This window comes from Melanaphis sacchari, unplaced genomic scaffold (genome assembly GCF_002803265.2).
Source record: "Melanaphis sacchari strain LSU unplaced genomic scaffold, SCAv2.0 Contig55_pilon_pilon, whole genome shotgun sequence".
Classification (NCBI taxonomy): Eukaryota; Metazoa; Arthropoda; class Insecta; order Hemiptera; family Aphididae; genus Melanaphis; species Melanaphis sacchari.
Genome location: NW_020271389.1, coordinates 496203 through 514974, shown reverse-complemented (window position 1 = coordinate 514974; position 18772 = coordinate 496203). Strand labels below are relative to the sequence as shown.

General features: G+C 31.4%; 1 protein-coding gene across 1 annotated transcript in view; it reads left to right on the top strand.

The window, feature by feature from the left end:
* LOC112599851 (desert hedgehog protein) overlaps positions 1–14299 on the top strand; it is a 45360-nt gene extending 31061 nt beyond the window's left edge. Inside the window, exon 4 of the mRNA XM_025346929.1 lies at positions 13457–14299. Within this exon, the coding sequence (XP_025202714.1) occupies positions 13457–14187 (731 nt within the window). The 3' untranslated portion in view covers positions 14188–14299. The remainder of the gene's footprint in view (positions 1–13456) is intronic.
* The last annotated feature ends 4473 nt before the right edge of the window (positions 14300–18772 follow it).

Here is an 18772-nt window from a genome sequence, read left to right as displayed (position 1 = left end):
GGAAATTATTGTTTCCGACCGTACATATATATATATATATATACTTTACTCGTATATCGTCTTCGTCATCTATATACCTGTATCTGTGTAGACACATAATAATAATAATAATAATACCCACGTATGTTTTATACGTATGCTCACTCGTCTCGGTGGACGATCGGTCAACAAGTCTCCCCGTCCGTGTCCGTGTCTGTCTCTCATCACGCGTTATTTTCTGTTGGTCCGACAAAAGGGCCGCGTATCGTTTTCACGCTGCGGCGGCGCGGACGGGTCTCATTAATTATCGCTTGCCGCGCGTACGCCTCTGCTATCCATCACATGCACATTGCACACGCACACTTGTCTCCGGCGGCGACGGCGGGACGGTGACGAGACGACGAAAAAAATAGGACGTCCGGTACTCCGGTTCGCTATATTATTCTATTGCTTTTATTATTATTATTATTATTATTATTATATACGAATACATAATAAGCTCGATGTTAACGAAATCGCCGAGAAAAAAAAATATATCGAGGAAACCTTTCAGAAACCATACCATATTACAATAGGCACTTACTATAGTAAACTATATTTTAACATAATATTATAATTTATAATTTATAGATGAATGCCGAAGAGAAAGAACTAGACAGTATGATATTATTAAATATTTTATACTATATATACATTATGTTTGTAGGTGTTGTAAATTTAAAAATAAAAATGTGATTAGTGTATTTTAAAAAACATTTTAAAGGAGCTTTTATAAATGTTAGGGGAGATCATACACTTATACAATTCTTTCCCCGAAACCGCTGACTTGGTTAGTGGAAATTATCAACGTTTGCATTTTTTATAATATAATATAATATGTATATACATATATTATTACAAAATATATAATTGTTTATTTCGAGAAATGCATGTGATCGCGTTATTTTTCAACGTATGTATAAAGTAATAATGTATATAGTTAAATACGTCGAAATATAGTAAATCATAACATTTGATTTGTTATTGGCACCGTTGTTTTAAAACAATATCACATTTCTTAATTACAAGGTCGTGTACAATAATGATGATGTCTGATAACGTGCGTACAAAAACTTATTTGCATATATATTTACAACACGATTTAAAAAATAGTTTATAGTTATAAAAATAATTAGTATACCTTTCTATACTAAACGACTAACGAGTACTAAACATATTGCGATACGTATAATATAATATAATGTACCTATAACCTATACTATTATATTATTTCCGTGTAACTGTGCAAGTACAGCAATGTATCGGTAGTAAACGTTATCGCAAATCGCATAAATTGGTTCCCGTACACGATTTGATTATTTTTAAATTAAAAAAATTAGTAATTGAATAACAAAGTGCCGATAATTATAATAAACGGCGTGGTTTCGCGAACCCAATTATAAACAAGAAGCTAGTTTATTGTTGCCAATTGCGTTTTACGTCGTTAGCTAACGGATCTACTTAAATTTAATCGAATATTTATTAAATTTAACCTCACAATTAAATTGTAAATAAAAATAATCCAGTGTATAGTCGTTAAGTCGTAATTAGATAATATAGGTAATTAAAATTTGCACATGATATTTCTTTTAGGAAATCCCAAATTTTCGACACCACATGTTTTCAATAAAAAATTTTTAAATTGTATTTTTAAAAGTGTACATTCAAATAGACATTGCTGAACCACCATATTATAAAGAATATTTATTTATTTTTTTATAATTAATTATATATTCATTTAACAATAATACAAAAAAATATAACTAATATTTGAAGATTTTAAGAGATATATCTATGGTAGACTGGTAACATCACAATAATTCGTGTATACCTACTACTAAATTTTTAATTTTTGTATTTGTATAAAAAATATACACATAGACGCATATGAATGAATCTTTATGCTCATTAGGTTCGAGTCACTAATACCTATACAGGTAGATAGTTGGTACAAGAACCTACACTTAAAGGTGCAATTATTCATATAATTATACATCTATTATTGTTTTACATGACAACAATGACATAATAGTAGCCACCCTTAATTTATAATGACAAACATGAAAAATGTTTGTCGAAAGGAGGAACCACCGAATTAATGTTATTGGTGTCGTGTTAAACAATAGAACTCGTACCGTGTGTTCGTGTCCATCCTATTTAAATGAACATACAGTTAGTAGTAGACAAATTTAAACAGTTCACACATATGTATTAAATAAAACCATAAGTCAGTAGTCACAACAAACTAGTTATTAAAATTAATTTTGTGACTATAACATTAAATGTATATATTATTATTTATTGATATATCATATCCATTTAGAGATATTCCAAAAATTTGTCTAGCAAGTAATTTATATTCTAAGCATCTAAGGCTTAGACTCTAAGCTGCGGTATACAAATTAAAAAGTAAAAACAAGTTTTCATATAATTTAAAACAAATTTATGATTTAAACAAAAAAAAAAACTAGGAATATCACCTTGCTGTATTTCGAAATATACCTCGTTATTAAGTACTTTATAGGTAACTAATGTAGTAACGTATACGTACAATTATTCATGAAAATCATTAAAAATATTTAAATTATAGCTAAAATAAACGATTCTGATCGGATACAGTGCTTAAAGATATTTTATAATTTATTTATAATACTAATTACTATTGTTTATTAGTACCTATAATATGAGTTAAACTAATTTATTAAAGATATTAACTATTATTTTAACTTAAAAATTATAATTGAATACCGTTAAACAGTATGAATTGATTCATGATTGGCGGGTAGAGCAGCTTAACGTCAATCTTTAAGCTATTAAAAATATTATGGTAATGTATATAGAAAATAATAATATATGTCACAATAACGAAAAATTTGTATTTTCTACGAAAAATATTTTTTTATTACAATAAAATTACTGAATTCGTTATTTTCCGTTTAAATATTATATTAATTGAAAAAATTAACTACAATTTATACGAAAAGAATTGTGCATGTGTATTTTCAATATTTTTAAATGTGTGTAAGAACCGCTTGAAAGAAACTTTGTATTACCTACATATTTTTTACTAAAATAAAAATATTTTATCAACAATTAGAGTAAAAAAAAAAAAAACTAAAATAAAATTGTCAAATTCCTATCAATCCTATCAATAGCTTTGAATCAGCTTAAATATTTTAAAAACTATATTGCGTATGTAAAATAACAATTCAATTTTAGTTTGATTTAATATAAATCGTATTTACATAATATTATAAAGTTGTAACAATTACTTATAACGTATATAAGACAACGCTCAAATTGAATGATATCATTTTTAATGTAGCTATAGATATTAGATAATTATTAATACGACAATCGTAAACTCAAAAGTTAATAATAATCATAATAATAGTATAGATATGCATATATTTCGACACATTCAGTCATGATTAAAATATTTTAATGTGTGCAAAAACGATACAGACTACAATGATAGACAACTCGGCTAATTTTAATTACATTTTATCAACACTACAACTGGCAGTGACTATATTTATAAGGGTATCAGTCAAATTTTAATAAGTAATAACTATAAATTATAACCATTATTTAGGGATAATTTATATCTATAAAATATAATAATATATTCGCATAATAATTTGCTATAATTTATTATTATTATTATTATTTTTTATTATTTATTCTTCGAGAAGATAATTTAATTTCAGTCATAATCTAATAATAATTGTCATCATTATCTTATTCTTACGTAAAGATTTATTTTTATTATAATTTCTACTGTAATCTTATTATAGTAGATAATATTATGTATATTACTCATAATATATTAACCAGTAAATAATTTAATATCTATACGACGGCATACATGTTAAAAACGAAGCATTCAACCGAAATCGTTAAACATAGTTTAATGTATAATGCCATAATGTATTTACCATAAAATCGGTTAAAATTGATAGGTAGTCAAAACCAGTACCAAATCAGTTATAACTAGATCACAGGATTTTCCAATGCCCTTAAAACATTTCATAAATATGTATAAATTTAAATACTAAAAATAAATCTATATATAGTATGTATATAATATTATAAAATACACTATATGACGTATCTACATCACATTATACGCCCATTTATTGACCTTATTGCTTTTTATATAAATAACATGTATTTATAAAATATTTTGGTTTCTTTTCACTAACAAGTATGAAAAAAAAAAAATCATTCCAAAAACTGGTATAAGGAATGGGGAGTAAAAATTAATGAATCTAAATCCATACACTGTACCTTCACTCTTAGAAAGAAAAAATGTCCACCCATCATCCTTAATGAACAAACTCTACCTGTCGCACCATGCATTCGCTACCTAGGCATCACCATCGATCAACGTCTCACCTGGGCTCCACATATACGTAACAAACTCTTAACTCTAAACGATCGTTTTCGTCTTCTCCGTTCTCTTCTTACTTCTCATCATATAAAATTGTCCACTAAATTACTAATATATAAACTCTTCTTAAAACCTATTTGGACGTATGGAATCCAATTATGGGGCTCCGCAAAACCTACAAATGTCAACCGTATCCAGCGTTTCCAGTCCAAAGTCCTCCGCGCTATAACCAAAGCACCCTTCTATGTATCAAATCATACATTACATAACGACCTAACCATCTCTTCTGTCAACGATGTAGCTAAGACCTTCTACAGACGTTTTAATTTCAACCTACAAAACCACAAAAATCCTTTAATCAAAGAACTTGCGTCTATAAATATACCCGGCAACCCACAAAAAAGGTTGAAGAGGCGGTGGTGTAGGGACCTATTAGTCTAGATCAATCTAACTCCCCTGGTTCTTCTTCCATATCTACCTATTATTTCCACTTATCTTTCCTTATGATATTCTCTAACGTTGTATAACACTTTTTCTTTTTTTTTCTTTTTTTTTCATCTTTAACTGTAAAAGTGCCTTCACTGGAAGGTATCTTTAATCCGTCCTTCACGCCATAATTACCATTTCATCAATTTCACTTATTGTTTTTAAATTTATGTAACAGATTGTGGAAATATAAATAAAGTAATAAAAAAAAAAAAAAAATTCCAAAAACTAATTTAACAAAATTAATACGTTCATGTTAAGATTCCCCCTAAAATAACACAAAATCCGGGGCTTACATATACGGTGTTACAATATTTAACTAGACACGTGCAAATTAATACAGTTTGAGTATGATTGAAACGCAATGAAAAATTATTAAATTTAAAATATGTCAAATATGCTATTGAAAAAATTTAAAACAATAGTCATATACTATGTTATAAATAATTATAATATTATAATCCGTGTAATCAGTGACAGTGCCAGACTATTTTTAGTAGAGAGCAATATTTTTTTTTAATGGTGATTGGGGAGGCCTACGAATGTACGGTGTATCTATATATTATTGTTATCTCTCCGCATATAATATATATACTTTCAAAAATAACAAAACATAAAAAATATAATTTATAGTAGATAAATAAAAAATAGATAATTACTTTTTAAAAATACCGTGATTATATCCATGGTTTAAAATAATAAAAAACAATACATTATAACTACCAAGTAATTTTGTATTAAACAAATGTGTTTTATATTATTATTTAAAAATTTAAAATGTACATATAATAATATATAAAAATAAAATTATTGTCAATAATTTAATTTAAATTTTCTAGTTTATAAATGAGGCATACACGTATAGGACAAAAACAAAATATAAGGGGCAACTTTTAACTTGGCCGTCCTTGCGTATAATACATTAGTACTATTATATTATGTAAATATATAGAGAAACGCAAATAGAACGAGCAGATAAAACAGCATAATTATACCAATCACGAAGACTTAATAAAACACACGCATATTTGTTTGTAGACATAGAACAGTGATATAACTACGCGATTACAAACGTTGTGTGGTCCATGATAAAATAAAATCGTACGTTCAAAAATATGAAAAACATAAAAATGTACGTGTTCGTTGAGGTTCTTTTCTGAACAAACAAAGATGTTTCGTCCACTGACTTCATTAAAATGTATATTTTTTCAAATTAATTATTATCGCATTATACCTATATGCTAATTATTAATTAATATCGTCGGCCCACAGATATTTTCAAAACGAATACTCGGCCCCGTCCAAAACCTTAGCGATAACCGCTGCAGGTGTTATATTATAGGGCGTAGGCCGATAAAGTAATATTATTTATTACGCAATTTAAATATTATAGTTTATCGACAAACAAAACGTAGGTATAAATGCGTATTTTCGCAGTCCCGCGTACATATCATACGGGACTGATAACGATAATATTTTCGTATGTCTTAGGATTAAAATATCACCGATCAATGAAATGAAAAAACATAAAAACAACATTAATATTAAAAACAGAAGAATGGCTTGTGGAATGATCCGCGTGGAGGTACCTCGAGTAATACATGTACGGCTGTACGCCTATAATGTATCATTCGCGCATAATATGATATAACTAATTTTGACAATATTGTCACACGCGTTGTAAACATAATACATATATTAATATATTATATTATTACATTATATAAATTAAAAGTCGCCAGACGGGTCTGCGCGAAATCGATACGCACCGAGCACGTTTTTCTCACACGTCTGCGGCCCGCCGCCCGCGCTCTGTTGTACGTCGGTCAGTATACCTGTTGCCGAGCGTCCGGCGCAGAGTCAACGAAAACGACGACGGTTGTCGCGCGTAGACATCGTCGTCTTCCGCGTTCAAGGTACACACACGCTCAAGTCGCGTCGTCGCGCAGGTTTCACATTTCGAAACACCCAAATACACACACCAATAATTCACGTTATCGGGTATTCTCGGACTCGATCCACTACAATACACGATGTTTTGCACGCACATAAAGCCATTAATTATACATAATATGTATTATACATTTATAGACACTATTGGAATCGTTGTACGGTTATATTTTGTCATAAAAAAAAATTAATATACCTATTGTGTACAATGTACGTCACAAACAATTATATTGAAAATAATAAATTATTTGTGACAATGTAATTCGTCGTGCGTAATACCCAAAAGCTAAATAATTATTCAATGAACAACAAAATTCGAATAAAAGTAATCGAAATAGAAACCATTTCAAAGTATATGGTTTTTAAATGTTGTTTAGTAACCTTAAATTATATAATACGATAAAAGTATGATTTGACCATTTACCATATATTATAATATGACTCAATATCACAATATTCTACAAATAATTTCTAGCTAAAAAAATGTGTTATACGTATACACTATTTACACTGTCTATGGTGCGGCGGGGGTGGAGAATTCCACCAACACTACTAGCTGCTTCTATATACTACCTATATGCTTTTTATAATATATTCTGTAATAAGTGTCCCTCGCCTATGTGTGTGCCTGTTTTTCGGCCACAACTATGCGGATCGATGTCCGGCTTTCGTTTGTGTGTCACGCCAAGATCCGATTACACACAAAGCACATATACGCGACCACAAGACCGTCTCTCTGCGGGGCCGTCTGGTATGACACGGTCAGTGACGTACATTCAATTTTCTTATGGGGGGAATTAAATCTTAAATTAAAATAATATTTTGATCCTGGTATGTCGCTACAAAATTAATCACACTTATAAGCTCAATGCAAACAATAAACGTTACAAACGTCTATATTTTTACTTCTTCGCGCTAAAAATCAACGTTTTCTGTGATCCCATCATTTAGTTGACAAATACTAAATTTTAAACATACCTTGAAATCATCATAACGTATAGGTATATATTTTTTACTCTAACCGTTTAAAAACTAAATTTTTCAGTTTTTTTTTTTCGTACTCGGAGAGTGATTGTTCCGAACCCCTTCGCCCATTTCTACGCGCACCAGTGGACGCGGTAACGGCGGTGTATGAGCATCTATACTTATACGGTTATAGGGGAGGGGCGAGGAAACACAAAAACAAAATCACTTTTTCCCAAAACCTTCTCCTCCCCTCACCGGCCGTCGCTTATTATTTTACTGGAGAACAAACAATTTAAACGTATATATACCTACACACATACGACTCGTACACGATTGTATATAATGTTATGAACCTATGTATAAAATAATAATAATATACCTGTATACCGCATGTATATAATATATAAATATATGTATACAATATGCATAGGTATATACGCCGCGCGCGTGTGTGCCTACTCGCGCTATTATACAAATACACACGCGGGACACATACGCGCGCGGACGGCGACGTTACATAGTACAGAGAGAAGCGCGTACTATGTGTTTATGTAAACACGACTCGTGCGGTGAGTGTAAAGCAAACTCCGAACAAACTCGTACAAGGGATGATGGTGCATAATTTGTAGTTCTTTATTTTATCCTTTATTTTTTTCCAAACATCAAATAATAGGCGATCGTGACCTGTCCAAAACTAGAATCCCACAACTCGTTAAACCCAACGCGCGTGTACCTATATATATATATATATAATACGTACGACGTGTGAGCGTGTGTGTACCTACTGCCTTTAAATATATACATAATATACACGTATATACGTATACACATATATATATTATATGTGTATGCAACGCATACGATTAACCTTTTCGTTTTATTCCGTGTTTGCCCGTATAGCATATACTGCACGCGCGCGCGCATTGGTAGATAAGTATATAACTGCAGCTATATGTAGGTACATACATACATACATACATACATACATACATACATACATACATACATACATACATACATACATACATACATACATATATACGTACGTACGTATACGCAGGTTCTCGCGCAATAATAATATTAACATAGGTATATATATATATATATATATATATATATATATATATGTTCACTATTGCCGAGCGTACGCGATATATATAACACACACACATATATAAATGTATATAAATAAACCGTCTTCGCGGTGCGTACCTGTACACAATCCTTACATATTATGCCTATGAATGTATTATATTATTCGCCGGGCTCCGCGTACGTTATTATAACGACGATATAGGCAACTACCTACCTCTATCCACCAACCTCTGCCTACATATATATATATATACCTCATACAGTCATACCTGCCTGCAGTCCGCTCTGACTGCCTATCTGGCGTGTACGCATACACAAATACACAATGCGCCATCGCATTTTATATACATAATATTTATACATATTTTATATACCTTTATTCGTACACGCGTACATAATAACAGCGTTTTGAATGGGCATCAATATTGTACACAACACACACACACACACATATATACCTACCTCCGCGCATTGTACATAATATTTGTAAGCTTATTTCATAATATACAGCATCATATATGGTACTTATTTATATACCTTTACGCGCCTCCCCGCCGGTTGTCGTCACGTATATTATTACCCTTTATAAATATTATAATAATATAATAACAATCTGATGCATCCTTTCGCGGATTTCCACAACCGCGTATATATACTGTGCACATGATTACACGCACACACACACACACACACTTATACGCAGTTGCACACAATATGCTCACGCATGCTTTTACCCAATATAATATTCCAAACCAGAATTCCGCACTGCTGCGGTACGCGTTTCCATTATGTTATGTTATAATATTGTTATTACATTTATTATTATTATTATTATTATTATTATTATGTGATGTTTCACGTATTTCGATCGCCGTACAAAAGATAAATATTTACACGATTTTCAATTTTACAAGGGAAAAAAAATAATAGGTATGTAGGTACTACATATTATAATAATATTATAATCTCGACAAGAATTCCAAAAGAAATATTTAAATTGGATTTTCTCTTCATAATGACTATTGCTACAACACTTATATTATATTAAATACAATGTAGGTAGGTAGGTATATATTTATAGGTCGGTAAGATAATATACACTAATATACTATAAATATATATATATATATATATATATATACACACACGTTTCGGCCGCCAAGCTGTGTGGTTAATTTATTGTTTCATCTGTTAAGTATTTTCCGACAAACTGAAAGAAAAAACAAATAAAAATTATTGCTTATTTTGTAAACACTCATTATATTCATTCATATTCGTTTATCAGCTCCACAGTTGTTTTTACTAATGATACATATTATTCAAGATAACTAAAACAACTGTTTATGTTTTATTAGATATACTACACGTTATATTCTTATTTTTACAGTAATTTTAAAGTAGCTATTTTAATAATGCCTACACGTTCACGGTTCATTATCATATAATACTATGTGTTATGCCATAATATGTGCATAAAAAAAAAAAAAAAACCATTAATTATATTTAGCAAGTTGCAAACTATACCTATAATTGCAGCTTTATAGAACACAGTGTGGATAATACACCATAAATTCATAAGAAAATACCGTTGATTTATAAAATTTCAAATTTTTAACTAGAGGAAAAATGAATTACAGTTACTGTAAGTGGTTAACACTGAAAATTGAAAATGTTTAATGTGTCTATCTATATGTCTATAATCTATATATAACTAAATAATCTGGTTAATAAAAAACTAATTATTGTTGAAGTATATAATCGTCAATAATAATGTAGGTGATATACACACTTTTACATTTTAATATACTATTTATGACAAAAAATATATAATGTATTGGTATATTTATTATATAGTAAATTAGTAACAAACTAACAACTATAGTTTTTATAATAATAATAGACGTGCTTTTTTATATACACAATGTTAAAACATATTTTGTGTTGAAACTCGTAACCTATACGTAATATATATAAATATATGTGTAATATACTTATATAATATTCAAATATATTTCTGTTATAATTATACACGGAAAATTATTAATATTTTTAATGAATCAAAATAACGTTACCGGAGGTACATAAACATATTATAATATTATAAATTATGTACAATTTACATAATATACGTACATAAACTTTTCACAAAAATAATCTATATATGCACTGATGAAAATCTTATTACAACAACATAATATTATTTAACTATACTATAATGAATATTAAGACCTCGTAATGCATTGATTGGTATTCAATTCCGGAATTCAATATATAATTACATTCTTACATTCAAGAACGTCTAAATCATTATGTAGTACCTATAGTACCATTGATTTCAAATACTAGTATTTATAAATTATAATCAATGGTAGTATCTAATATCTACTATCTACTTGTAATAATAAACATGCACAAGACAGTACTATTTAATGTAATATCTCTCGTCGCCTTCTTCAACAGTTTAGTTTTTAAAGAATACATTGCATGTATATAGGTCCTACATAAACATGTGGAGATATGGGCCATAGGACGTTTAAAATGTCACTTTTGTGTATAATATAGGTACCTTATACGAATAGACAACTGCACGCCATATCGAAAGAATTAATACGCATTATCTCATATACGACGTATCAGTATCAAATACCTATATATATATAACTCATTATGTAGATATATGTTTACAAATCGGGGAGCGGTGAATCAAAATATATCATGTACAGGAAGGGGCCCAGAAGGTCAACTGACCCATTTAAGTTCATATTTTATACTCGACGGAGTGGTCATGGTCTGTTTGTAATTTGTACTGATAGAGAAGCCTCTGAATTACTTGATCGAATAGAATTTAAAAAATTATACCTTTGTCAAACAATAGTATACGCATATAGTAGATGGTATATGTTCATGTGTTTCATGAATGTATATTTCAGTATTTTACTCATGTGCCTATACAAGTCTTTCAGTTCGAAGATACGAATCATGCAAACAAATTTTAGTTGTTGTGCACGTATTATGAATGAGAAAATTTCTAGTAAGGAAACGTTGAAATGTGTTTTTTTTTTTGTTTTATAAATATTGCACGTAAATATATGATAACATAGGCAGGTATGTATTACAGTGTATTACGTATAGGTATAATACGTATGTATACTGTATATATATAATAATGTATCATTCTATTAATATTATATGAACGGACGTCGGTCGGTCGGGAGAAGAGAAAACTCGTAAAAAATAATATTTAATGCCTCCTCTCAACAACGTCGTATCATCAAGCGCGCGCGCGCGCAACCAGTTGCTGCAGTATGACCAGTATGTACGTTTCATCTTCTAAATCCGTCCCTCTCGTCACGTCGCCCAAGTGTCCGTTTTATGTTTATTGCCCCGGCCCCCAGGGCACCCGTGAACTATCCGTCGCAGCATAATATATTATAATATTATACTATAATAACACGCATTTAATGTCGTATAAACTCGATGTCCCTCTTCAAGCCACTACTCTGAACGCCGTGTTTACGGTCACGGCGACAATCCGGTTTTTCGGAAACTCAGAAGTGAATATCGTTAAACAATATCATTATTATTATTATTACTACCATAATACTACTATTATTTTTATTATTATTAATATTATTAGTATCGGTATACTTCTTCACCCGCAGCGGCAGGTCCCGAGGGCGATTAGATCACAGATGTTGGTGTGCGATGGCCATAGCCGTGGAAGGTGAACGTGGTCGTGGTGTATACGTATGATATATACCTACATGGAGGTATATTTATATATACACCTAAATGTATATAATATAATAGTGAGTGTACGCCGCACGGATGGAAAAGAATTATTGCCCTTTTTATCTCATTAACTAATTTATCGTGGTCGCACGACGGCTGCAGTGAGAAACGGAGATGTTTTTTGAAAAAAAACAAACAGAGCACCACTATTACCACTCCAAATCATTTTTTTTTTTTTTTTATTATTAGTGTTTTTTTTAATGGCGTTTAAAAACCAGACAAATCAGTGGCTACGATCTCTTCTCGTTCCCGCGCATGTGTGTATACAGCTATTAATATACACCGGGTGGGCAAACAATATATTATACTTGTATATATATAACATATAAGCAATTATTTTTCACTCGTTTGAATCGCTAATTTACCGCGCGATCACCGCCAAGCTCAAACGGATCGCGTGTGTATATACGAGTATTTGCGACCCATAGAGGTATTCCGCACAGCTAAACTCGACAACGCTCTTTTTGTACGTAATCGTCGTAACGTTTTAGGCCAATAATAATTATTTACACGTTAGTTATCGCGCGATTTACGAGGCTTTAACGACGGCGGCGTACACTATGGAATACGAATAACGATCACCGCGTTCAACCGCGAGGAACAACCGTGACCGACACCTCTAACCTATTTTATATTTATACACGACATACATAGTACATATTATACCTAGCTATTACTTGCCTACCCGCCTAAATCCAGTACCCTGCAGTGCAACATTATTTAGTAATCGGTGACATTATTGTGTGCGTTTTGCAGAGACGAAAATCAACACGAGGACGATGGGCTGTTTTCCGGGCGACAGCGTGGTGACGACGGGCGCGGGCGTGAAGAAGCGGATGAAGGACCTCCGGGTCGGCGAGTCGGTGCTGGCGCTGTCCGACGACGGGATGCTCCGGCCCAGCGAGGTCCTGTTGTTCCTGGACCGGAGCGAGACGGCTCGGACCGAGTACGTGACGCTGGCGACGGACGCGGGCAATTCGATAACGGCAACGCCCACGCACCTGGTGCTCCGGTGGGAGAAACCGGAACGGTCGCAGATCCGGCACGCCAACCCGGTGTACGCGAAAAGCGTGCGCGTCAACGACACGCTGCTGACGGTGGTCAAAGGCGGCGGCGGCAAGCTGCGATTGCGCACCGAGCGCGTGGTGGCCGTCAGCCGCACCGAGAAGGCGGGCCTTTACGCGCCGCTCACGGTCGACGGCACCGTGGTCGTGGACGACGTCGTGGCCTCGTGTTACGCCGTCATCGACAGCCAGTGGTTGGCGCACCTGGCGTTCCTGCCCGTCCGCGCGGTGGCCGCGGCCCGGGCGTCCCTGTACGGCCTCGTCTGGCGGCTGGGCCACCCGCTGCACGACGCGCCGTCGGAGCCGCCGTCGCGGCCCGCGGTCGACCCGTCGCCGCCCGCCGACGGCATACACTGGTATCCGCGGTTGCTGTACGCCATATCCGACTACGCGATACCGGCCAGTTGGATGGACACGCACTGATGATCCGACCCCGCCCTCGCACTCCATACAAACAATCAATACCTATTTATACCTTTATCGTTTGATATCATATTATATTGTTCATATTTTGCCAACTGTTGTGATTGTCATTTTTATTATTAATATTTATTCTGTACTGTATTTATGTATGTATATATAATATATATAGATATATATAAAGTGGCATATTTAAAAACATATTATTTTTTGGGGGGAGGGGGAGGCGCATAGATAGCAAAAATAAAGGTCAAAATGATTTTAGTCGGCAATTTTGAAGACTATACACCCCCTTACGATTTTTTTCTGAGATCGTCCTTGTATTATATACGTATGCTCTTTTTGCATATATTTTGGGGGAAACTCCCACTCCCACCATAAATACGCCACTGTATATATATATATAATATTTTACTAAGTTAGAGACGTTGTCGTACAGTAAGCCGTGAAGAGAGGTGGGTTTTTGCTCATTTTTTTTCCTGTTTACGTACATTAAACGTCGTCACGTGCTTAACAATATAACGGTTAGTCGTCGTGACATTCAGGACTGCGGCATGATAATAAGCGTCTATCGCGTGGTACCCAAAAAAATGTCTCCGGCCGAACCGTATGCCAAAAATTATTGAACTTATGCATTTTTTTTTCGCTTTTGTACATATTATTATTATTATTATTATTAATGTGTGTGTATATATGTACATAATATATAGTTTATCGTAGGTATTTTAAAATTACTTATTTATTAGCGGTGAAGTGTGTTTCTCGTACGTAATCACGGGAAACACGCGCATAATTAGGCACAATGTTATATTATTATTGTATGGGACCTTACGCAGAGACCGTATATGATAAAGTGCTTATAAAATAATTAAGTCTATCATTCGCGTATTACTATTTACTAAGCTTACGCTTGTACAACGTCCACAATGCACTTTGTACAAGCACACTCGTAGTCCGTACGTTCAAGCGAGTTCGAGTATAATATTATAACGGAACGCGTTCGGGGAAAAGTGTTGACCCCTCCCAACCCGTTGAAACTTTTTCGGACGTGCGTTAAACACGACTTTTGTAAAACAGCGTACACTTCGATTCTCCGATAATGTTCGCGCGGACATTCGTGCCTATGTGCCTTCGTGTCTTGAGTGTAACGTTTCGTCTTCATATTGCTTCAATCGAATACCACGCACCGGGTTTTTTAGTCCTTTATTGTTTTGTTCTAGTGATTTTTTTTTTTTTTTATCGAATCCCCTCGGAAACGATCATGATACAAATCTTACATTTACAAATAAACAGTACTAGTTAATAATAATTATATTTACTGTAAAATTGTTTTATTTTTACCTTTTGTACGTGGCATTCATTGTATATTGTCGTATAAACGGACGCATTGTTATTTATATTACACATTGTATGTATACGTGTAAATTGTTTTGTATTATATGACTATTTATTTTTATAGCTCCTTTAAAACCGTAGATTCGTTTACAAAATATTATAATTTTTAATGTGAAAAATATGTGCCGTCTGGCTATATAGACAAATAAAATTATATGAAATTGACGATTTGTACTTCTTGGATTATCCTTCAAATCACCATTCCACTAATAAAAATAATCAACTTCAAATTTTCTCAGGGTACTGTGCTATAATATTACTTATTATACTACCAATTACCAAATAATATAATAATATATAGTGCATTAGTGCCTACTAGGTAAGTCAATCACCCGTTAATACCAGTATATTTTCAACAATGTTCAGAAAAAACGGAATTGCTAACGCGTTTAAGTTCATATTTTGTGAATGATATACATGAACATTACAACATTATAATGGTATTCTTATTGCACGCGATCCACCGTACACGTCTTGTCTACTCATCTATGGTCATTTCCAACAATTCGGCGACGGTGACGATTGAGCTTTATCTCAAAGATGTGACTTCTATATTAATAATATAACAAAACCGAGTCTAACAATAGTCATGATTGTAATCAGTTACAGTTAAGTTCATGCTGCTGTAATACTTTTGATTTTTGAATGTTTTTTAAGAGACGTTAGATTATAATATACGCCCTAATGAGTGATGTAAATAATAAAAATAATAGTATTTTTTAATTTTTTATTCATATTAACATATGTTGGCAATTATTGTAATACATATTTTTTTATAATTATTTTTCTTAAGTACCTAATGTAAATTTTTTTTTAATTTTGGACTAAGTTGTGGCGCATATTATTGAATTACTTATTATTACAATTACTATAATTCTGAATTTATTTTTAATTAAGTATAAAAATATATATTAGACCACATAATACCTATGACTATAGAAACATGTATGATAGACCTAGACCATATATGATAATAATTGTATTAAATACCTATATAGAAAAATTGATATTATTATAAAATATCTTAAGATTTTTTATTAAATGTTTAGGCTATTTAAAAAAATAAGTTACTGTTCTACTTTAGATACAATATAGGTGTCGACTGTCGAGTGTACCTCGTCATTGGAATGTAAGTCACTTAAATGTATAATTATGTGTTAAAGTCTATACTATAGACTTTATAGTATGAAATAATTATAAAAATCTTGCTTAACATTTTTAATCTTTAGTTATAAAAATTGAAGACTTCATAAATATTTAATTACTAAACTCTTTGTACATTTTTATAATTTTGACAAATTTTGTTCAAAATTTGAGCTGTTTATGAAAAAACTGCAGCCCGTGTTTTTTTTATAACTTACAATAACAACTTATCTATTAGGAATCTTGTATAACTTTTTTAATCCTAGTCGAATTTGCGTAAAATTTCTTTTTTTATCATGATTATTTTTTAGATAAGTTGTATTTTATTTATTTTGACCTCCTATAAATTAACTAGATCCCATTTGTTATCAAAAACCTTATAAACTTTATGGGTAAAGTTGAAAGTCTAAATATTGTTTCTACTCAAAAAGAAAAAACAATGGCAAACAGATCATCAGGAAATAATACTGTAGAAAAATTATCTAATTATATTTTGACGAAATTCGTTAAAATCGTGAAAATGTAAGTAATAATAATGTATTCAATTTGTTCTTAGAAAAATTGGTTCAACCTATTGTATATTACTAATGGAAAAAAAACTAAAATATCAATAAAAATGTATAATAAAATACCTTTAGAAATGTCGACTGATTATTAAAATTTTAGCATAGAAATCGTTTTTCGTACCAATGCAAATGCAATGTTTTAACTTTTATTATTGAATTCAAATGTAACACATACATTAAAATCACTTACTCGATGACAAAATACACTGAATGGTATTAAGTTAATACCTTCACTGTATACAGCACAATTAAATATATATATATTCAATCGTGCTATACAGTAAAGCAATAATTATCAAATTTCTTTCTGTTTAAAAATAATTTATACCTTTCGCAATATTTTATTAGACGATTTAAATGAAAATTCAGATTAACTTGAACGACTTAATTTTTTAGACGAACGTCTTCTTCCTATTTGAGTCATTTGACTATAACACTAATTGATTTTTTACCGCTACGGACATTTTCCCCCAAACCATAGACATTATTCCATCCTTGAAATTAAATCTTCAAATGCATCAAATGTAATTGAATATTTCTATTTAGATCATGTGAGTAAATGGAAAATATAGGCAAGACATATCATATAATTTAAATTATCTACATTTTGTAAAGTCATAAGAGCTATAATACATTAATTATTAATACCATAATGCATTAATTTACGTAATTGGAATATGTGTTTCCGATCAGTTGGATTTTAGAATATACTTTAGTCTATGACTATAAGTATTATTTATTTTTGATGACTTGATGTAAATTTAATGATATACTTATTTAAAAATTTAATCAAGCCAATCATTTGACATTTCTAGAAGTTCTTCAAACAATAATTTAAACATGACAATTATTATGACATTATACAATCATATACCAAGGAATATAAACTCATCGATAAAATACTAGATAAGACTAATGATAATTAGAATTTTAATATCAATGGATAAGATAAAATGAATTAATAATTATTGTTATTAAAGTTAAATTTTTATACTTTATATTTTGATGATTTTATCAAAAAATCAAAAAAAATTTATAATATTTTTATCGAAATAAAATACTGAAATTAAATTCATAATTTTTGTATGTATAAAAAATAGAAAATGTATAATATTAGAGCAATAATAATTGTCTTAAATCTTAATTTAATTTAATCATACTATTCATATTACTCGTATACTGAAATATAATAACTAGTGGTTGGCCTCAGTCACTAATGTGTTCTGAAGTCAATCATCGGCCGGCGTCACTATTGTTGTCGGATGGGTGACTGCCCAAGTTCTTAGTGACGAATTCATCACACACACAAACGCACGTGTTCCAACTCCACTAACCAAACCTGGCTGTAGCCCATAAGCGTAAAATATGACCCAAACGCAACCCAAAAGCTCAAAAAAAATAATTAAATACCTTTTTAACAAACCATAAGCGTAAATTAATTTTACAAAAATAAATGTATTTTATAAGTTAGATATAAATTTATA